General features: G+C 43.8%; 1 protein-coding gene across 1 annotated transcript in view; it reads left to right on the top strand.

Moving 5' to 3' along the window:
- LOC117369059 (semaphorin-4D-like) overlaps window positions 1-22,822 on the top strand; it is a 113,031-nt gene that overhangs the window by 36,499 nt on the left and 53,710 nt on the right. The window contains exons 8-11 of the mRNA XM_033962981.1: window positions 3,005-3,180; window positions 4,455-4,611; window positions 16,621-16,843; window positions 22,163-22,278. Coding sequence (XP_033818872.1) covers window positions 3,005-3,180; window positions 4,455-4,611; window positions 16,621-16,843; window positions 22,163-22,278 — 672 coding nt within the window. The remainder of the gene's footprint in view (window positions 1-3,004; window positions 3,181-4,454; window positions 4,612-16,620; window positions 16,844-22,162; window positions 22,279-22,822) is intronic.

Genomic DNA, 22,822 nt, shown 5'->3' with positions numbered 1-22,822 from the left:
GACCCATTATTTCTAACCCCCAAAGTCTGGCATATGCACGTATCTTTGAACCCCCCCTTCCCTCTCTCCCTCTGTGTACTTTTACACCAGGACCCCCCCCCCCCGAAGGTCTGTCCCCCCTCAGAAGGGCTACACCCCACCCCTGAAGACCTGCACCCCCCGAAGGACTTTACCTCCCACCCGAAGGTCTGTCCCCCTCTGAACGCCTAAACCCCACCCCTGAAGGCCTGCACCCTCCCCGAAGGATTGTACCCCCCACCCGAAGGTCTGTCCCCCCCCTGAAGGCCTGCACCCATCCCGAAGGCCTGCACCCACCCCGAATGCCTGCACCCACCCCGAAGGCCTGCACCCACCCCGAAGGCCTGTCCCCCCCCTTGAAGGCCTGACCCCCCCTTGAAGGCCTGCCTGCTTGTCCCCCCTTGAAGGCCTATCCCCCCTTAAAGGTCTGCCTGTCCCACCCCCTTGTAGGCCTGTCCCCCCCTTAAAGGTCTGCCTGTCCCACCCCCTTGTAGGCCTGTCCCCCCCTTGAAGGCCTGACCCCCCCTTGAAGGCCTGCCTGCTTGTCCCCCCTTGAAGGCCTGTCCCCCCCTTGAAGGTTGGCACCCCCCCCCAAAGGCCTGCACCCCCTTGAAGGCCTGTCCCACCCCCTTGTAGGCATGTCCCCCCCTTGAAGGCCTGCCTGCTTGTCCCCCCTTGAAGGCCTGTCCCCCCCCTTGAAGGCCTGCACCCCCCCTTGAAGGTTGGCACCCCCCCAAAGGCCTGCACCCCCTTGAAGGCCTGTCCCACCCCCTTGTAGGCCTGTCCCCCCCTTGAAGGCCTGCCTGCCTGTCCCCCCCTTGAAGGCCTGCACCCCCTTGAAGGTCTGCACCCCCCCCGAAGGCCTGCACCCCCCCGAAGGCCTGTCCCCCCACTTGAAGGCCTGCCTGCCTGTCCCCCCCTTGAAGGCCTGCACCCCCTTGAAGGTCGGCACCCCCCCTGAAGGCATGCACCCCCCCTGAAGGCCTGTCCCCCCTTGAAGGCCTGTCCCCCCCCCCTTGTAGGCCTGCCCCCCCCTGTAGGCCTGTCCCCCCCCCCTTGTAGGCCTGTCCCCCCCCCCCTTGTAGGCCTGTCCCCCCCTTGAAGGCCTGCCTGCCTGTCCCCCCCTTGAAGGCCTGCACCCCCTTGAAGGTCTGCACCCCCCCCCGAAGACCTGCACCCCCCCTTGAAGGCCTGCCTGCCTGCCTGTCACCCCCCTCCCCCTTGAAAGTCTGCCTGCCCGCCCGCCCGCCCCACCCTGAAGGCCTGATGCCCCGACCCACCCCGAAGGACCATTCGCCCCCCTGGCCTCCCCGCACTACCTATGAAGCAGCCGCAGCAGGATCGCGACGTCAGCTATCTTTGCGCTGCTTAGGAGCTGCTTCCTGCGCCGGGCTACCTTAAGCTACTGCCCCCCCCACGCCCGAAGGACCGCTCGCCCCACTGACCTTCCAGCACACCTATGAAGCAGCCCGCAGCAGGATCGCGACGTCAGCAATCCCTCAGCTGCTTGGGCGCTGCTTCCTGCGCCGCGGTCCCGCCCCCTCCTCTGACGTCAGAGGAGGGACGGGACCGCGGCGCAGGAAGCAGCGCCCAAGCAGCTGAGGGATTGCTGACGTCGCGATCCTGCTGCGGGCTGCTTCATAGGTGTGCTGGAAGGTCAGTGGGGCGAGCGGTCCTTCGGGCGTGGGGGGGGACTGAGCGGCAAGGCCGGGAACACCCCCTCAGGGCTGGTACCCGGGGCGGCCCGCCCCCCTCCCGCCCCCCCCTAGGTACGCCACTGCAGAGGGAGGAGCCTAAGACCCTGATTGGCATAGGGGCCTTGGGCGCCTGAGCCAATCAGGTCTTTAGGCTCCTCCTCATGCATCACATGGTACACTGGGGAAGGGAAGGCCTGTCCTTTTCCATGTGCTGGGCCTTGGAACTGGAGAGACTGTGCTTCCCTCCAGCTCCCAACGTCTACCAAAGGTACAGGGGGTTTCAGGGGAGCATTTGGTGGCAGGAAGCAGTGGGTATCTCTCCTTCCTTTTTTTTTGGGGGGGGAAGGGGTAGGGTAGGGGATGATTGGAGGGGATCTGTGGTGCAGGGGTCCAGGACCATGTGGGGGCATGGCGCAGGGGTACTTTGCTAGACTGTTAAAAAAAAAAAAAAAGAAGCAGCTATAACAGCAGTGACAGGAGGCTGCTTCCCCTGTCACTGCAGTTAGGGCTCTGCGCATGTGTCAATTGCTAACTGAGCAACTGATCTGTCGAATTTGCATGCAAACTTGGTAGTGCATCGATCACTCGGCCAGAATCAGTCAGGGAATCGGCCAGAAGCGATCCAGTCGGTATTACCGACTGACTTTAGTGCATCTAGCCCTATGCCCCTGAAGATAACATGCTACAATTAGCTGGTTATTTTGCCCATTCAGTGGATTCACCACCTACATATTTAGTTTTATGGCAGATATGAGATGGAGTCAGTATTTTTATTTACCTTGGCTTGCTTATAGTTAGATGTGACACAATTTTGATTTGAAATAATAGATTTCAGGGTAAATGACTAAAATACTGTTATTTATATATATACTTGAGCCTAAATCAATGTGGTTCCTTAAAGAATTATCTCCCATATGTCTAAGTGGTGCCACCCCCATGAATGCCCTAATTTCACCCTCTTTTCAGATGGATAATGTGGGACATATAACTATTTAAACATTCCAAATTATGCATTTAGCACCCCAGTATTTTTTTTTCTCTGAAGTTTCTCTTCTATTTCTGTATTTCTCTTGTTTATAAAACCAATAAAAACTACTTGAACTAAATAAAAAAACACTTATGTGGCAGGTGCCACCACTGCTTCTATGTGAGTGGTTTTGAATATTGACCTCAATGTTTTCACAATTTGACAAAAAAAGATATAAATCAAAGACCTTGATACTTATTTTCACTTCTGTTTCAGTTTTTTGCTAGTAAACTGCATAAATCTTTAGACTTTTGTTTTCTAGGGGGACCAAGGAGGATTAAGGATCTTACAAAAAAAGTGGACAACTTTTCTCAAAGCTGCATTGTTGTGCCTCACGCCAAAAGAGATTTATGTTTTTAATGTGGTTAATGATGTGTTTATTCTGAAATCACCAGACTTGGAAGAACCCTTGATTTATGGGGTTTTCACCACACAGATGTAAGTAGCATTTTTACGTGGAGGAGCATTTTCAATAGGGTGTCTAAATCTGAGTTTGGATGTTTTGAGAAAGACGCCCAGAACTCCAGTAGAGAAAATGTTCGTTTTCAAAATTGCAAGACGTCTATATATATATATATTTTTTAATGACTTATGTAGATGTTTTGGCCCCTAGTACATTTATCTTTTTTGACCCTTCTTGAATATAAAAATGTCGACATGAAAAATGCACAAACGCAAACTTTTTGGACCTCCAAGGAGGCAGCATTCTTAGCAAACTGTTCAGACAGCTGAGCACAGTAGAGGGGCATTTTAAAGAGGTACGCTATTGAATGTCACATAAAATGTCCAAGGTACACATCACTATATCCTGCTTATATTGTATGGTGAGCCATCCAAAACTTACTGTACTCACCTGTACACCACAACAATAGCTCTTATACCTACAGGTGTCATCTTTATGTAGGTATAAGTAGGTTTTGGAGGGCTCACCATTCAATATAAGCAAGTTATAGTGGCATCTGACCTGGGACTTTTAATGTGACACTCACTGCATTAACCCTTGGAGTATTCCTCTGCTCGGCTGTGGAGATGTATTTTATGAGCCATGTGAATCTGTATTGTGGGGTTGGTTTATTTTACATGTTTGGGTGTTAGGAGGGGGTTGGTGACCAAGGGTCATGCTTTAATCCCTCTAGTGGTCATCTGATCAGTTTGGGTACCTTTTTGATCCTTATTCATTTTAAAAACAGGTCTAACCTCAAACGTCTAAATCAGGGGTGTCCAATGTCGGTCCTCGAGGGCCGCAGTCCAGTCGGGTTTTCAGGATTTCCCCAATGAATATGCATGAGATCTATGTGCATGCACTGCTTTCAATGCATATTCATTGGGGAAATCCTGAAAACCCGACTGGACTGCGGCCCTCGAGGACCGACATTGGACACCCCTGGTCTAAATGGTGTCTGGCCATTTTGTTTAAAATTTGATTATGCCTACAGAACGATAAAGTCCTACGCCTGCCCAAAATACGTCTCTAACACACCCTCTTATGATTTAGATGAACTGGAGAGAAAGTGACCAGAAAGGTGGCTAGAAAGTCTGTTTTTAAAATACCCACTTGGAGGTTTTGACTAGTAAGACATTCAAGTGCTGGTTTATGCTGTCTTTTGGACATCTATCTTTTTTTTAAAATGGGCCCCTTAGTGTTCATTCAGTTGGCTTTAAAAAATTAAAACAGTGAATTGAAACATGATACTTGTATTCCTCTATTAAAGAAATAATTTTGAGGTGTCAGCTGTATGCACATACAGTATGTCTTCTGTGGAAAAGGTTTTTGCTGAAGGACAATACATGAAACAGGTCAGCGTGGAAAACTGGGAAACCATGTGGCTGCAAGACACTGGAGAGATCCCTACACCCCGACCTGGAGCCGTAAGTGGGACATGAATTCTATTTCTCCTCCTTTTTGAAAATGCTTCCATAGCTTTTCAGTGACTTTGGTTACTCTGGCATGTTAGTTGGACCAAGCTTTGTTTTATCCCAGACCTGTCATCTGTGAACATATACGCCATAGTGACCCCTGATGCAGGCATTCCTCAGACGCTGAAACACAGTGCTGTGTCGGGTCCACAGCTTCTGCTTGTGTCCTTTTATGAAATAAACAAGTTGGTTTTACATCAGTGATCTTCAGTGGGATGTTCATTGTCTGTTCCCACTTCCTTTTGTACTGTTTTATACCTGTGGGTTCTCTGTCCTGTTGGACTTTTTGGTGTTTACTTCTATTTCTCCTCTGCCATGGGGCTGCAGTAGTCTCAGCTAGTCAATTAAACACCTCTCTTCCAGATAGGCAAAACAAATAGCTGCCAACATTTCTCAGTGGAGAAAAAAAGACCTCAGTATACAGTATAATAATAATAACTTTATTTTTATATACCGCCATACCATAAACAGTTCTAAGTGGTTTACAAGGGAAGAGACTGTTTACAGAAAGCAACATTACAGAGAAGTTTCAAAATTACATTGATATGCTAAGTTTAGTCAGGTTTATCTGGAAGTGTTTTAGAAGTACATCAGGTTGAGGTACATTAGGTTGAAGTGGGGTCAGAGAAATTTGTCAAAGAGATAAGTTTTTATTGACTTCCTAAACGTTTGGTACGAAAGTGCATTTGAGATGAAGTTGGTTAAACATTTGCTCCATTTGCTGCTTGGAATGATAGTGTTCTATCGAGGTATCTCTTGTAGGTGCAGCCCTTTAGGGATGGAAAAGTGAACTAGTAGGTACTGCGTGTATTAGTTGTGCCTGGGAATTTGAATTGGTGAGACAGATAGGATGGGGATGAACCTGTCATGGTTTTGAAGCAAAGGCAAGCAAACTTAAAAATGACCCTTGCTTCCACTGGCAGCCAGCGTAGTTTTTTTGTAATATGGGCTTACATGGTCTGATTTCTTGAGGCCATAAATGAGATGGACTGCAGCATTTTGGATGACTCTCAGTCGTTTGATGGTTTTCTTGAGAGATCCCAAGTATATAATATTGCAATAGTCTAAGGTACTTAAGATCAGGGATTGAACAAGCAGTCAAAAGGAAAAGAAATCAAAGTATTGTTTAATGGTACAAAGTTTCTATAGAGTGAGAAAACATTTTTTGACTTGAGCATTAGTGTGATCTTCAAACGTCAGGCTTCGATCCAGGGTGGCGCCAAGGATTTTGGTTGTGGGATTAATTGGGTAATCTGATCCATTTAGTCTCAAGTAGGTATTCACGATCTTGTTATTGGAACTTGCCAAGAAGATCTTGGTTTTTTCGGGATTCAGTTTTAGTTTGGAGTGCATAGTCCAATGTTCTACCTAGGTAAGGACGGATGAGATGAATTGTTCTGTCTCTTGGGTCAATGAGGTTATAGGAATAATAATTGTTATATCATCCGCGTATATGTACGATTTCAGTTTTAAATCGGATAGCATATTTCCCAGTGAAGCCATATAGATATTGAAAAGTGATGGGGAGAGTGGGGATCCCTATGGCACTCCGCAGGGATTGAACCAAGCTTGAGAGTAGGTTCCTTCGCTGTAGACCTGGCATGTACCTTTTTTTTAGGAAACCCATGAACCAATTTAGTACCTGTCTGGAAATGCCGATGGATACAAGGCACCTAAGCAGGAGGTCATGAACAACAAGGTCGAAGGCACTGCTCAGGTCGAACTGGAAAAGATGGAAAACAAATGGAAAAGATGGTAAGTCATGGAAGCCAAAACTGTTTCAGTGCTGTAATTTGTTCGGAAGCAAGATTGAGAATCATATAGAATGTTAAACTTCTCTAAATATTCCATGAGGTCGATGTTAACCAGACCTTCCATTATTTTAAGAAAGAATGGTATGTTGGCAATGGGTCTGTAGTTGGCCGTCAAGGAAACGGACTCCTTTGGGTTTTTGATAATAGGAGTCACATGGATATGACCAAGTTCCAATGGGAATTTACCGGTACATATGCATGATGAAACCCAGTTAAAAAGTTTAGCCTTGAAGGAGATAGGAGCTGTTATCATAATAGTGGGTGGGCAGTTGTCCAATAGGCCTAGAAGTCACAAGATTGTGGCGGTATATAAGAATAAAGTTATTATTATTATTATTATTATTAATAGGCAATTGGATTTTACATATTTTGAGTAAAGCTTAAGGAAGTGGGGTTTTCAGTCTGGGTTTTCAAAGTGATTCCAGATCATATCAACAACTCTACCTTCTTTGTCTAAGGCAGGAAACATGATAGGTAAATCTATGCTTGAACCTGCATGAGACAATCTCAATTTGAGGATTTTTGTAGTGAAAAAGTCAGCTAAGATCGCTGCAGGGGGTGGAGAGTCTGTATTGGAGTGCTTGTAGAATTCAATATCAAACAAAGAATTGACTATTTTGAAGAGTTCGTGACTATTTAAAATAGGAGAATTAATTTTTTGGGAGTAATGTTTGCTAAGCTTTTCTTTGATTATTATTTTGTATTCTTTAACCTTTAGTCGCCAAGTAAGTCTATCCTCATCTTTCCCTGTTTTGCACCATATTCTTTCCAATTTGCGTAATTCTCGCTTTAATACCATTAAGTTGGTATCGTACCAGTTGTCTGATAAATGTCTTTTTTTACGTTTTTTCTGAGGGGCTATGTCGTTTAAGACCTGATCACTAAAGTTTTTCCATCCTAAAATGAAGTTAGGGTCAAAAGCTGGGTTGGAGATTAAGCTATAGTGCATCCAAAATTCTACTGGGTTCAGCTGTCCTCTTGTGCAAATAGTTTTCTCTTTGAAGTTGTTCCTTGGTTTTGTTTTAAGTTGTCTTTTAATCCTGCATAGTTCAAAGTTGCATAAGAGATGGGGGTTGTTGGGGCATTAGAAAGGAATGTGATCAGATCTAAGTGGTGACCTTTCTGATGGATTTTAAGTCAGGGAAGGTTTGAAGAACCCTAATGATGTAAGGAAGGAAAGTAGGTCAGTTACATTGGAATTGTCTGCCTGTTCAAGGTGTAAATTAACATCCCAGGCTATAAAGTTGTAGGCACCGGCTACCGAGTTTGCAAGGAGGAATTCATAGAATTCCTCTTTTGCTAGGTGCCATTTGTTGAGGGGAATGTAAAATATTGTGAGGATCAAGTTGTCTTTGCAATCCTCTTTAGATATTTTACAGGTGAGAATTTCCAGTGTCAGGTCAAAAGCGCACCGGGACAAATGCGCGAGCAGACAACTGAGCGCAGCGCGGAGACGCGCACCGAAGAAAAAGACTGTTTTTAGGGGCTACGACGGGGGGGTGGATGGGAACATCCCCCACTTTACTTTATACAGATCGCGCCGCGTTGTGGGGGCATTGTGGGGGGTTTGGGGGATTTTAGGGAAAAAGTTACGTTTTCACTAAAATGTGGGGGGTTACAATCTCCCAAACCCCCCACAACACCGCCGCGATCTGTATTAAGTAAAGTAGGGGGGCTCCCCAACAAAACCCCCCGTCGCAGCCCCTAAAAACAGTCTTTTTCTTTGGCGCGTACCTCCATCTTGCGCTCAGTTGTCGGCGCACGCCTTTGTCTTCCGCGTTACTGTCTATGAACCGAATTTCCAGGTCAGTAGTCAGTTTGGAGTCTAACACTTGGAACTTTAAGTGGTCTCAGAGAATTATTGCTAAACCACCTCCTCTTTTTTTGATTCTTGATAACGGAATAATTTTTTAGTCTGAAGGTAGTATATCACCTCTGATGATATCCTGATCAGAGGTTAACCAGTATAGGCCACGATTCACTAAAGTCAGCGATCGACCCGATTCACAAAACTGCCCACCGCGTGTTTTCCCCCTTGATTGCCCATTTCCCGATCTGGCCATGCAAATTAGTAAAACCCCATGCAAAATAGCCAATCGATTGATTCACTAACATTTGCTTAGCTATTTTGAATCAGGTTTTACTATCCTAAATCCCAATTGCTGCAGATCTGTCGGAAAACTGTGTTACCGACAGGTCTACCAGGCTTTTTTTTTCTTTTTTTAAATGGCACAGATATTTTGCATATATTACACATGCAAAATATCTGCCCAATAAAAAAAAATTAAAAGCCCTCCCTAACGTCCCACGACAAAACCCCTCCCTCCTTTCCTCCCTCCCTGAACCAAAAAAATGCCAAATTTATGGCAGGAGGAATGCCCATTCCCTCCTGCCACCAGACGCCCCCCCCCCCCACTCACCCGTGGCCAGCCGAACACCTGCACGCCAAACACCCGCTTAAAAATATGGCAGGAAGGATGCCCACTCCCTCCTGCTACTGGACAGTGGATGCCACCTCCCCTCCCCATACCTTTAACAAGTTGGGAGCAGGAGGGGTGCTCAGTCCCTCCTGTTCCTGTGGCCTCCTACACAATAACAGCCTTAGGCCCTGCCCTGGTGCATCATGTAATGCACGGGGAAGATCCTAAGGCCCTGATTGGCTCAGGTGCCTCGGGCTCCTTCTTTTGGGAGGGGCCTGAGGCACCTGAGCCAATCAGGGACTTCCTTAGGGCTGAGTCTAAGGAAGTCCCTGATTGGCCATTGTTTTAGCGAATCAGGGACTAAAAGATTGCAGGAAAAATATGGAGAAAGAAAAGAAAAATTGTGATGAATTGTTGAAAGAATAAAAGACCGAAGTAGATTTTGAAGGTCAATGACAGAATTTGAATAGGAAGATTAAAAAAATCAATTCTAAATTGAAATGCATCGTGAAGACAGGAAGGAGCAAAGGATAATCCTTTTTGTAGAACCTGTTCTTCAGACTCAGATAAAACATGTTTAGGTAAATTCACCACGGCTGCATTTGAGTGTTGGGTCTCTGAACAAGCACCTCTTTTTCCTCTGTTCCGAGACCTCCAATTCCATCTTTGACTTCCTCTTCCCCCTTTTGTCAGATCTTCCAGTCCTCCTGTTCTACTATTACATTACATTACATTAGTGATTTCTATTCCGCCATTACCTTGCAGTTCAAGGCGGATTACATTCAAACTAAAAACAAGAATTACATTCAAATTAAAAGGAATAGAATAAGCGATGACATATAATTTTTTAAGGTAATAAACATTGGGTAAAGAGTTACCAAAGGGAAGTGGAGGTCTTTAGGAGATAAGAATATGGTGAAATTATGGGTTTTAGATAACGTTTGATAGATAAAAGAGTATTAGAGAGATCTAAGGGTAAATAGAGTGTTAGATATTTGGTTGGGATTGGTTGTGCTGGATAGGTTTTATGTGTTTTTTGAAGAGTATGGTTTTAATATCTCTCCTGAAGGCTTTGTAGTCTGAAGTCAAAGATAACAGAGTAGTGATTTGTCTGTCCAGTTTAGCTGCTTTGGAGGCTATTAGGTTGTCATAAAGTTTTTCTACTATCACTGCTGTCCGAACTTGCTGAAGTATATGGGAACTTGACAACTTATTCTGTTGATCTTCCAGTTCCTTCTACATCCAGGGATACACATAACCCACTTTATAATCTTGTTTATCTCTATGGAATTCTTCTGTAACTTTAGCTCATAATGAAATTTATCTATCTTCCTATTCAAATCCTATAATTGACTTTCAAAATCTACTTCAGTTTTTAATTCTTTCAACAATTCATCACAATTCTTCTTTTCCTCCTCCATATTTTTCTGCAATCTTTTCATCAGTAATAATATTAAATCTAGCAAACAATAATTCAATATCATGTTCCACTGTGTAATAAATTCCATTTCATCCTTAAACATGATAAGTCCTCGATATACACAGGAAATGTGGCCATTGTTCCGTGTGCTCCTTTATATTTTGAAATTAGAGTTTTTTGATATTAACACCCAGAGATTAATAAAGTTAAAATCGGTTACCTCTTGCACTACTAGTAATGTGATCTATGCACTGGTATTCCCCTGCCAATTGTTATATATTGGGCAAACATTAAGGCAACTAAAAATGAGGATAATTAAAAATAGACACTGTGTAACATCTAAGAAAATTATGGAGCTATTAGTAGAACACAGTGAGTTGAAAAAACAGTTTTTCTACTTTTAAGAGCTTTGTGCTTGAACATTTACCTCCCAATGAACGGCGTGGGGATATCAGAAAGCAATTAAGAATGTGGGAGCAACGCTGGATTTTCTTTCTATAAACAATACAGCCAAAAGGACTTAATTCATCTATTTAGTAGAAAGTGTTTTTCTAATTTTACCTGCAAGGTTTTTTAAATTTGCTATAATGCCATTGACGTCAACGTCATGATGTAAAAAATTGAAATGTTGGTGTTTTGTATGGGAGTTTCCATCTTGCAATTGATATCAATGTCATAATGTGTAGCATTGAAATGTCCGCATCTTGTATGGGAGTCGCCATTTTGGAAAAGCTACAAGTCTGGACTCTTACTGATTTTCCCTGATGTTGCGTTTTCTGGTATTTTTGTAGAAATGGATTTGTTAAGACTCGTGATGAGGCGATGATTGAAAAGGATATCCTATAAGCTAAGTCCTTTGTTTTGTCTCTGCATTATATATAAGACTGAGAGAAAAAGTTTGTCAGTTTTCCCAGAGTTGGTTTGGGATGGTCTACATCAGTGGTTCCCAAACCTGTCCTGGAGGACCCCCAGGCCAGTTGGGTTTTCAGGCTAGCCCTAATGAATATGCATGAGAGAGATTTGCATATAATAGAAGTGACAGGCATGCAAATCTGCTCCATGCATATTCATTAGGGCTAGCCTGAAAACCCAACTGGCCTGGGAGTCCTCCAGGACAGGTTTGGGAACCACTGGTCTACATTTACAATAATTGTGGAGTTTTTTTTAATGACATATGATTAAGCTGTGGTTGATTTGGAGCAAATGCTATTATTAACTGAGCACAGTATATATAGAAGTCCTTTTTTTCTCCACTGAGATATGTTGGCAGCTATTTCCTTTGCCTTTCTGGAAGAAAGTAATGTTTAATTGACTAACTGATAAGTTTCCTACTCTGACCACATAAATATCATTTATATAGTGCTACAAGGAGTATGCAGTTATTTAGAGAGACAATCAAATCATGAACTCACAATAATGATACTAATTCACTAGATCAGTGGTTCCCAACCCTGTCCTGGAGAAACACCAGGCCAATCGGGTTTTCAGGCTAGCCCTAATGAATATGCATGAAGCAAATTTGCATGCCTATCACTTCCATCATATGCAAATCTCTCTCATGCATATTCATTAGGGCTAGCCTGAAAACCCGATTGGCCTGGTGTTCCTCCAGGACAGGGTTGGGAATCACTGCACTAGATCCTCAGAAGGTGAATTTAGCAATATTATTTGCATAAGCAAAATCACAGACTTCTTCATTGATCCACAAGGAATATCTAATTTTCCAATTCAAACTATCTGTGATATTTGAAAATATAAGCTTTCTCTACTTGACTTAAAAAGTAGATACAAGTCAACTGAAGTAGCCTCTCGACATGATCATGTTTCGATTGAACTGCGTCAGAGTAGAGGCCTCTTGTCGCTTTCTTGGGAGTTCCAGCAAACAAATCTTCCAGCAAACAGACCTTCTGCTCTTACTTTGTGCTCTGAAGGGGACCTCCTGTTTATTCCTGATAATGATAGCCACTAATATGGTCCTGGCAGGGGCTTAACTACCATTGAGCAAGCTCAGCAAAATGCCCAAGACTGCTTAATAAGAACCACCTGAAATAGCACCCTTCCTTCCTCTCCTCTTCTTCTTCTCATGCACCTGGGTCTGGGTCCAGCATCTTACTATCTTGGCATTTGTGTTCTTTCTGGTTGAGTATTTCCTCTGCTGCATCCTGCCCACAGGAAGTTGCATCAGAGAAGCAGGACATGGCAGAGTAAAGACTCCACCAGAGAGCAGCTTTTGACACTGCCACTGCTGCATCATGCTGCAGCATTTACAGGCGTGACAGGAAGAGGTAGACAGAGGCCAACGTGGGGAAATGCTGGTCCTGGACTCGTGTATGAGGGAAGGAAGCTAGACAGATCCCAAGTTTGGGGTCAGGGAAAGAGGAGCAAGATGATGGACTTGGGAGGTGAGCAAAGACAATGAAAGAGATCTGGACCAAAGAGGAGGGGAAAGAAATGGGACGGATGTTGGACTAAAGGGGGATTCGCAGAAGGAATTGAGAGAGATATGGAGAGGGACAGGGAAACAAAAGGATGCTGGTTCTAGAGGGAGCATAGGGACAGGTGCACAGAGGGGAAATGTTAGACAGGATGGATAGAGGCAAACAAGAGAGATGGATGGTGAACACAGAAGAAGAAATGTCAAAAGAACAGTAGACCCTTGTCACCACCCGTGCTCCTGTAAGGTGCAGCGAGCACATGGGGACGTGACCAAAGCTCAGATCTGGCGTATCCCTTTCCATTAAGGGATCCTTTAGGTCTTAAATCAGGCACATTAACAGTCTCATGAGCAGGCAAGGTAAAAAGAATCTCAATCAGAAATGGCAAAAACAAAATAGCTTTATTTTCAACCACCGGTTGAATAAACCAAAAATACAGACTTCAGCCTTGTAACTCAGGATGAACTTGCATTGCACGAAATCATAATAAAACAGTTCTGATAATGCACTCAGTAAGCTAGAGTTTGGTTCAAACTAAATGATATGCAGTCCTCTGCTTCGGGACTTTAATCAGGTAAGAACCATCGTCCTCATCACCAGAGCAGTAATGTTTTAGCAAGTAATGTTTCACCACACAGTTCTTATCACCCACAAATCCTGTACTGATCAAAGCCTCAGTAACAGACATACGTTTCCTCTGGAAAACGCTACTGCAGTTATCAGGCACAGCTGTGCAGGGACAATGAGATTTCCTAGCTTGTTTCAACATTCAGGAAATACTTTCAAAAACGGTTTGTCAATAACCCACACCTTCCTGCTTTACAGAAAGCCTCCAAAACATAGCTTTTCAGGAGAGATTCCAGACTGGCTTTAAACAGGTAAGAGTTCAGCTGGCAGTACAGAGAAATGAACAGCCAAAAACCCCAATCTCATGCTTACTGCGTTTCCATGGCAGTTGGCTGTGTGTCAGCTCCTAAACAGCTTTCCTGTACCTCCATGGCTTCTCCTTCTGGCTGTTCTCCAGTATTCCAGACAGGAGGCAACTCTTCTGTCTCTAACATAGGACAGTCTGAGAGGGACTGCCTCTCCTCAGATTTCCACTTTCCTGTCTGCTTCTCTCCTGTGTGCCCCCTTCCTGTTCTCAGAAGCCACGTTATATCCTGTGGAAAACCACTCCCCCTCTGAGAAGGTGGGGGAAGGGTTTTCCACACACCAGCAAGTTTCTCTCTAGCCTTGTCTCTAACGGGCTGCTCAAATGTTCTCAGCCTTCTGACATTGTCAGGGACAGGTCTGCACAGAGTGTAAGTTTTTCCCTTAACCTTTTCCTGCCCTGCTTCTTCTATCTCCATATCATAGTCTGAGCAGGAATCTGCTTGCTCAGTTAATTGATTAATCACCTGATCAGCTCTCCTAAACCTAGGCTCAGTATGATTTCTCCTGCTTCTTGGGACAAAACCCAGGACGGATTTGGGGTTGCTATGGGAAAAACCTGAAATGGACTTGGGTTTGTCACACCCTGGAGAGAGTTAAGAAAAACAAAAACAGAAGACACTAGGGCCAAAACAATGCTCAGATAAGAAAGATAGAAAATAAAATATTATTTCTGAATTTATTGATTGTAATATGAATGCTTTGGAAAATGTACATCTTCCCACTTCCGTCCCCACTCTCTTCGAAGAGATAGTATAATGGGGGGCGGGGGCTATCTCATTTTTTCCACTCAGGATCCTATGCCTTTGGGCCCTGGCTACAAAAGTTTGCCCACTTCTGGTCAAGGCCAAATGCCAACTTTTTTTTTCTGCCTCTCCATTTGCTGTAAAATATAAAATAAGAACCTTTACCAGATTTTCAGTATATCAAAAGACTATTAGGGATAACTTTGTTGCAAGATGTTTGTGCAAAAGAAGTATCCACATGAGTGAAATTTGGAAGCAAACTGCAAGGGAGTGTCTATTTGGAAGTCAAAAAACAATTAACTCACCCACTGACCTTCAGAGCTTAAAGACCTGATAAGTCTAACCAGATTTAGTACTGAAGGGCAGATGCACAAAATTCTGGCTCTGTAGAGGTATAATGCTGAAGAAACACCAGTTTGTTTTTAGGAGCCAATGTTTAGGGATATCAGATGTCTGGGAAGACCTGGAGATGTCCTCTTTTTAGAGGACTGTCTGGCAGTTTGTCCAGGTTTTGGAAAGCCCCAAGCTTTGGAGGAGAACCTTGGGAAGGGGTAAAACGTGGACCTCACAGACCTGACGGACCTCGCGGATCTAAACCCGTACGGCCTTAAAAATCTGAGGTCCGTGTCGGTCCGTGTCCCTGCCGCTTGTAGCTTCTGTCGCTGACAGACCTTGATGAGATTTGAGCGCTGATGGATCCGTCTCAGCATAGGGAGGGAAAAGTGTTAGGATCCGTCAGCGCTAAAAATCTCTTCGAGGTGTCAGAGCAGAGACTAGTGCTGGAGCGGGGAAAAGAAGTCTCCAAACTCCAGCACTAGTCTCTGGCTCTGACACCTTGAAGAGATTTTTAGCGCTGACGGATCCTAACACTTTTCCCTCCCTATGCTGAGACGGATCCGTCAGCGCTCAAATCTCAATCAAGGTCTGTCAGCGACAGAAACTACAGCGGCAGGGACACGGACCGACACGGACCTCAGATTTTTAAGGATGTGACGTGCAGTTCAGATCCGTGAGGTCCTGTTGTGTAGGACCCCTGAACGATTTGTTGAAGGGGACGAATAGATTGTTCAGAGGATCCTCCCGATAGCCAGTTCTGATGGTAGAAACAAAGAAACCCTCCCCCCTTTTTTGCCTGTCTTTAGCACAGAGGTGATCTAGCTGAATACACAGATGTTATTAGTTCTTTTAAAACTGATTACTAGTTTCTACCATTAGCCGAGCGAGGGAAAAAAATTGAAGAGGATGAGCTTTTAGCTTTCTAAAGAAAGGACAGATGTGTCCATTGTTTGTCCATTAACAACATAACATTAAGCCAATCCACCCAAACTGGGGCTTCTCTTTCCTCAACCCAAACTGCGGGAGGATCTGAAGTCCGCCTTCGCTTTCCCTGCAGCTCAGCTCAGGCCCCCGACTCCCTCACAGATCTGAACTGCACGTCACATCCTTAAAAATCCGAGATCCGCGCACTTTTAGTCTGGCTCTGACAGAGCTCTATGACAATTTAACTCTGACGGATCCTAAAACTGGCACGGACCTCAGATTTTTAAGGCCGTGCGGGTTTAGAACCGCGAGGTCCGTCAGGTCCATGAGGTCCGCGTTTTACCCCTTCCCGAGAACCTTCAACAAGCATATTTTTTCACCCTGGAGGGGTCAGGAAGCATTTTTTTTTAAACTTGGGATGGGGTTGGGAGAGGTTCACTGGACCAACAATTTTTTTTTTTTTAAGCGTTTGAGAGGCTGGGAGAGGGTGGGAAAGGTTCAGGGGTATGACTGACTGTCCTGCCAGTGCCTAAGCCAATCAGCGTTCAGGCACTGACAGAAAAGTATGACAGAGAACTCTACTGACAGCTCTGAGCTGTGGGTAGCTTTGCAGTGTCCCGTGGTTCTGGGCATTGCATGGATCTGCTGATGAGCTCATTTTAATACTAGCAAGCTCATTAGCATGGAACTTTCAGTCACTGCTTCCATGCACGGTACAGCAGTGGGCAAAAGCCTCTGTGCATTGGCCGCGGAATAATGTTTCATTTAAACTGGGTAAAACCAGTCTAAATGAAAGGTTGCCAGCACAGAGGGCTTTGTGCTTCTGCCCCTCAGTCTCCTTAAGAAAGGAAACAGAGTGGGATGGGTTCTAGAGTTTGAAGGGTGCACTAAAAGATGAAACATAGCTTCATCTCTTCCCTTTTAATGTTGTGACAGTGCATAAACAATGATGACAGAGCAATGAATTATACCAGCTCCCTTGACCTGCCAGACAGAACTCTGCTGTTTGCTAAGCACCACCAATTGATGCTCGACTCAGTGAGCCCTCTTGGGAAAAAACCCCAATTAATCATGCAGGATGTGAACTATCAGCAAATTGTTGTGGACATGGTGAAAGCATTGGATAGCAACATATACAACATTATGTTCATCAGTACAGGTATGGTGCCGGAAATGTGGTTTTATTATTTCCATAAGTATATTCAGGTATAATAGTCTGTGTTTTAGGAAAGAGAAAATGGCAAAGGATAATCATTAAATCTTACTCATTATGGATAAAAAGTTGCAATTCTCAGTACTGACGGTGCCTGCATCCCCACCAGCTACAGCAAGGGAAAATGTTCATTTTGAGGGGGCCTAAGCTCAAAGTGGAAGGTCCAGCCCCCTCTCATGGTTGTGCAACTGATTGTGTTCAAAATGAAGTACAATACTTGCCGAGTTTAACTTTTGGGAATTTTCCAGTTCAGCTCTGGTATTCATATTTTTACTTCTAATTTATGATCTATGAACTTTTCACCAGTATGCTTTATATGAAAAAGTGGAAAAAAAATCTCACTTATCTTGCGAAGGATGTCAAAGAGATGACCCCGGCTTTAACACGATACAGTTGTCATCATTTTCACATTCAGATTGTTCATCTTTGGATTTTCAAGCGGGCTTTTCTTGATGTCACCGCTGCCGGCATCTTAAGCCTCATTGTGGTGCTGGTTTGCGGGGCATCTTTTCATTCGTCCAAGGATTGAGGTACTATCCAGTTTGCTGTGGTCTTAATGTATAAACAATCAACACGTTTATTTTGTGGATTTTACTAGTTTGTGAGTACAAGTTATATGTTGATTTTATAGGCTGTTATTTTTTCACAGGCACTTTGAATAAAACTCTTTTGCTCAGCTTTCTGAGGCATCAAATGTGAAACACAGTTCATGTTAAAGCTGGGGTTAACCCTTTGATAGCCTTTGCAAGATAAGTGTTTGAGATTTTTTTTCCACTTTTTTCATATAGAGTTCATGTGTGATGATTTGAATATGCTATGCACCACTGGTGAAAAGTCTTCACCGTATGGTGCACATGAGGTTTTTCAATTAAAGCATTTCACATCTTATACAATGCTGTGAGAAGAAATTACTTTAAATGTGGAGTTTGTTGTTGTGAAAAGATAGATGTAGGGCAGAAAGTGAAGAAGAGAAAAACAGCAAATGGATAAGAAGGCCCTGGAAACAGAGTTAAGAGCAAGGAAGATGAGAAGACAAATAAAATCACCAGACGACATAGGTAGAAAAAGTGATTTTATTTTCAGTTTAGTGATTGAAATGTGTCAGTTTTGAGAATTTACATCTGCTGTCTATATTTTGCACTGTTCAGGAAGAAATGTAATTTTTTCTATTTCTCTGGTGTACTGCATGCAGAGTCTGGCATCTTAGGGTTTTGTTTGTGAATACTAGGACTTTTAGTTTGTGGTCCTGTATTTGCATAGGGTTTATCTATGTTCTGCACGTGTGACCAAGGCCAGATATCATGGCCCCAAGAAGGAAGATATTTGTTGGCTCTCTGTCAGCCCTTTTGACCCCAAATGGCTCTCATTTAAAAATTTGCGAAGACCACTACAATATAGCAATGTTGTAATGTTTTCCTATAACAGAGGTTGTGGTAAGAGCGGATAGCATAGCTGGTTTTAAGAAAGTTCCTGGAGGAAAAGTTCATAGTCTGTTATTGAGAAAGACATGGAGGAAGCCACTGCTTGCCCTGGATTGGTAGCATAGAATATTGCTACTCCTTGGGTTTGGAACTAGTGACCTGGATTGGCCACCATGAGAATGGGCTACTGGGCTTGATGGACCATTGGTCTGACCCAGTATGGCTATTCTTATATTCTTATGTTCTTATCACCTTTGCGGCCAACTATGAGGTAAATAACAGCTTCCAGCTCTTTCTAACAGAATCTACAGATGTCTGGTAAACAGCAGATTTAAAAAAAAAACCCAACTGGTATTAACATTCATTCAAGTTTAATCATATTTGATTTACCACCCTCAAAGAGCCTTTCAGAGCAATTTACATAAAATAATCATATTCACAATAAAAGAAATACAATATGTCATATTAGAAGTGCCCTAGACGATCCAAGATGGCTGCCGCTAGCTAACTGCTGCTCGGACGCCCTTAACTTTTAGCCTTACTTCGGTTAAGAAATGCCGAAAAGAAGGGGGAAAAGCGCTGGTACTGCCTCCCGACGCTTGGTACCTCCATTGGCTACAATCAACGATTTCCTACAGCGCCAGCAATGAGAACAAGAATCGCTAGGGATATGCCCACTGGTAACACCACCGGAAAGTAGCGCTGCAGCGAATACCTTAGGGCTTGACATCTCTCTGAGCCCTGATGTACGGACGCCACCTCTCCAGCCGCAGCAGCAGGCAGCCAGCTCACCGCAAGAGCAGAGTGCAGCCGGACAGGAAGTACTCTCTTCTCGAGAGGCTAGCATGTTGGAGGGCTCACTGAATGGAACACCTCAGAGAGAATTACTCGCACTACATGATCCTGCGACCGGGACATCTAGCACTAAAGAAAGACAAGGCTCCATTGAGGTAAACCAGCCCCCCAAACTGACTCTAACCACACAAACACATTTATTCTCAGTGGTTAAACCTCCACAAGTCACATTAGAAGCTCTTTGGGACTTGGTGGTGAATTTGGGGAATACCCTAAATCCTCAAATAAAAAATTTGGATAGAGAAACAAAAGTACAGAAAGAAGAAATTAACTCTAAAACAAGATCTATCTTTGTTAAAGCAGGAAACCAATAAAGAGTTAATAACTGTTAAAACCAAGACCAACTGGTTAAAGATAATTTAATTATGAGGAGGAAATTGGAAGCTCTGGAGAACAATACTCAGGCTAACAACTTGCAGATTATAAACTTTCCTACGATTCCATCAATTTCCCCTCAAGATATGATAAAACAATATTTTATGGAGATTCTTAAGATACCTGAAAATTCTCTACCTTCCCTTACAAGGGCTTATTACCTTCCTGTTAAATCTCAAACTCTTCAAGAAGAAAAAGTTGAGGAACCTCAGTAACATCCATTGGATATTTCCGCTATATTAGAACAATCAGACAGAGAAGTGGCTACACCAGCCACTTTTTTGCTGACCGTGGCTTTGGCTCCAGATAAGGACTGGATCCTAAATCTTTACTTCAAGAATAGATCCAAGGATTTCCTGGGTCTCCATATTCAAATTTTCCCAGATGTCTCTAGAGAGACTCAAAAAAGAAGAAGAGAATTCCTAAATCTGAAACCTGGAGTGACTCAAATTGGGGTTTTTTTCTTTTTAAGATACTCATGTAAATGTGTCATTAGATATCGTTCTTTGAAATATGTATTTGTAGATCTATCTCATTTGATAAGATTTATCTCAATGAAACGCCTTGAGAATTAAGTAACAACAGTGCCTATTGATAATTAGTTCTCTGTTAAGTAGTAGTTAATGTGCTTCTTTATAATTTGAGTTTCATTAAATCTTGGATCTAATCTAATTTAGAGGACTGGTGTGTGATCAAGGGAAGCTGATTTTTTCTTTTCCTTTAATAATTGAGTGAATTACTTTTCAGAATTGAAAGTTAACTTAAATTATAAGTGTCTTGATCGTACTTTTCCGTACAAGATATTTATGCTTGGAAAAATTTTATAAATTTGTATAAATAAATAATAATAATAAAGAAATACAATATGTACCATATTTTTCACTCCATTTCACTAAATTTAGAGGAGGAAAACAAGAAAAAAAACATTCTGAACCAAATTCTCCCTGTCAGGCTCTGCACCCTGTCCCCCCTCCGGTGGTCTAGTGGTAGGCTGGGACAGGGCACAGGGCGGGCAGGAAAAGGGCACAGATGTCAAGGCAGATGACTTTTTAAAATATGCAATGTCACCTCAGTAACAACTATAGAGAAATAGACAAATATAAGGCAAAATATAGACAGCAGATATAAATTCTACAAACTGACACGGTACTAAATTGCAAATAAAATCATTTTTCCTACCTTTGTTATCTGGTGATTTCTTTCTTTCCTTCTTTCTTTCTTTCCTTCCTTCCATTCTCAGGCCCAACAATTGTCCCTTCTTCTCTCCCTCTTTGTTCCCCTCACTGCCTTTGTCATCTCCCCCCCTCCCCCACCTCAGGCCCAACAATTGTCCCTTCCTCCCTCCCTCCCTCCTATGTTCCCCTCACTGCCTTCCAGCCTGTCCTCTTCCCCTCCTCCCCCTGTGCCTGCTTTTAATCCCAGCACTTCCCTTGCTGGACGGCTGTGGCAGTGAGCCCCCCCTGGCAGTGAGCTTCCCCCTCCTTCCCAGCAGTGAGCTTCCCCACCTGTACCTGTTTTTAATCCCGGTGCTTCCTTCACCAGACAGCTGCGGCAGGGAGAGGCAGAGCGGCAAACAAGGCAGGCGCGCTTGCCTGGTCCCGCACGGCTGCCTGAATGGCTGCAGTCAGCTCTCGCGACTTGAGAGAACTGCCTGCAGCCATTCAGGCAGGTGCATGGGACCACGCAGGTGCACCTGCCTTGTTCACCGCTCTGCCTCTCCCTGCCGCAGCTGTTTCTTCACACACAAAACACAGACCTTTACCAAATATAGAACAAGAGATCACAAATAGAAATTGAACTAGGAACCCCAAAAAATTATACTCAGCAAGTATCACAACACTGGAGAAATAAAACCAGATATGCACTTCTTTTGTACTAAACACACAAGGATCTCAGACCCAGGTCCACCAAAAATTAGCCACCTCCACTTCAAGCTAAGTACCCCCTAAGTCTAACAAATATCAACTGAGTACCCCAGCCACAGACCTCCCTAGGCCCACCCAAGCTCTGCCCCAGATCCCATCCCCTTTACTAATTGTAATGCAATTTTTTCCATTCATTTTTCATATACACAAAATATACACAGCAGATATAAATTCTCAAAACTGGCACATTTCAATCACTATATTGAAAATAAAATCATTTTATCTACTGGCGATCCTCTGCAGGCTGCTGTAATTAGCTTTAAAGGTGAGACCGGGAAGCCAGGGGGGGGGGAAGCTAGAGAGAAGGGGGAAACATGCAGGCCTTCGGTGAATCGAGTGGCACACTTGGAATCTCAGGAGGCACACTAGTGTGCCTTGGCACACAGTTTGACATACACTGCTATAGACACTGGAGGAGTGTGTGGCGCAGTGGTTGGATCTACAGCCTCAGCACCCTGGGGTTGTGGGTTCAAACCCCGCGCTGCTCCTAGTGACCCTGGGCAAGTCACTTAATCCTCCATAGCCCCAGGTACGTTAGATAGATTGTGAGCCCACTGGGACAGAGAGGGAAAATGCTTGAGTACCTGATTGTAAAAACCGCTTAGATAACCTTGATAGGCGGTATATAAAATCCTAATAAACTTGAAACTTGACACTACAAGCAATTGAACGATTTCTTCTGATTTCAGATAAAGGAACTCTTCATAAGGTTATTATTTCTGAGCATGGAACACATATAATAGAAGAAATAATGCTTTTCCAGGATTCTCAGCCCATTCAGACACTGCTCCTGTCCTCCAAAAATGTAAGTAGCACCTGGAAGAAAAAAGATTGCAATGTCCTAATTAGATGCCAGTAACTTGTTTTTTTCATTGCTTGGGTATACCTGTGGAAGATGATTGCTGTGTGGCTCTTATTTCAAATGTGATAGTGCTTAAACCCACCTCCCCATTCCCCTCGATCCCTATTTCTATGGACAACACTCTCCTCCTCTCTGTTCTGTCAACTCATAACCTCGTCCTCGGTGTCATCTTTGACTCTTCTCTCTCCTTTTCCATTCAAATCCAACTAACCGTTATAGCTGGTCACTTCTTCCTCTATAACAGGGATCTCAAAGTCCCTCCTTGAGGGCCGCAATCCAATCGGGTTTTCAGGATTTCCCCAATGAATATGCATGGAAAGCAGTGCATGCACATAGATCTCATGCATATTCATTGGGGAAATCCTGAAAACCCGACTGGATTGCGGCCCTCAAGGAGGGACTTTGAGACCCATGCTTTATAATATTATTAAAATCTGATCTCTCCTTTCTGAGCACAAAACCAAAACCCTTATCTACACTCTTATCA

Source organism: Geotrypetes seraphini, chromosome 1 (assembly GCF_902459505.1).
Source record: "Geotrypetes seraphini chromosome 1, aGeoSer1.1, whole genome shotgun sequence".
NCBI classification, from domain to species: domain Eukaryota; kingdom Metazoa; phylum Chordata; class Amphibia; order Gymnophiona; family Dermophiidae; genus Geotrypetes; species Geotrypetes seraphini.
This window is presented reverse-complemented; position numbering and strand designations above follow the sequence as displayed.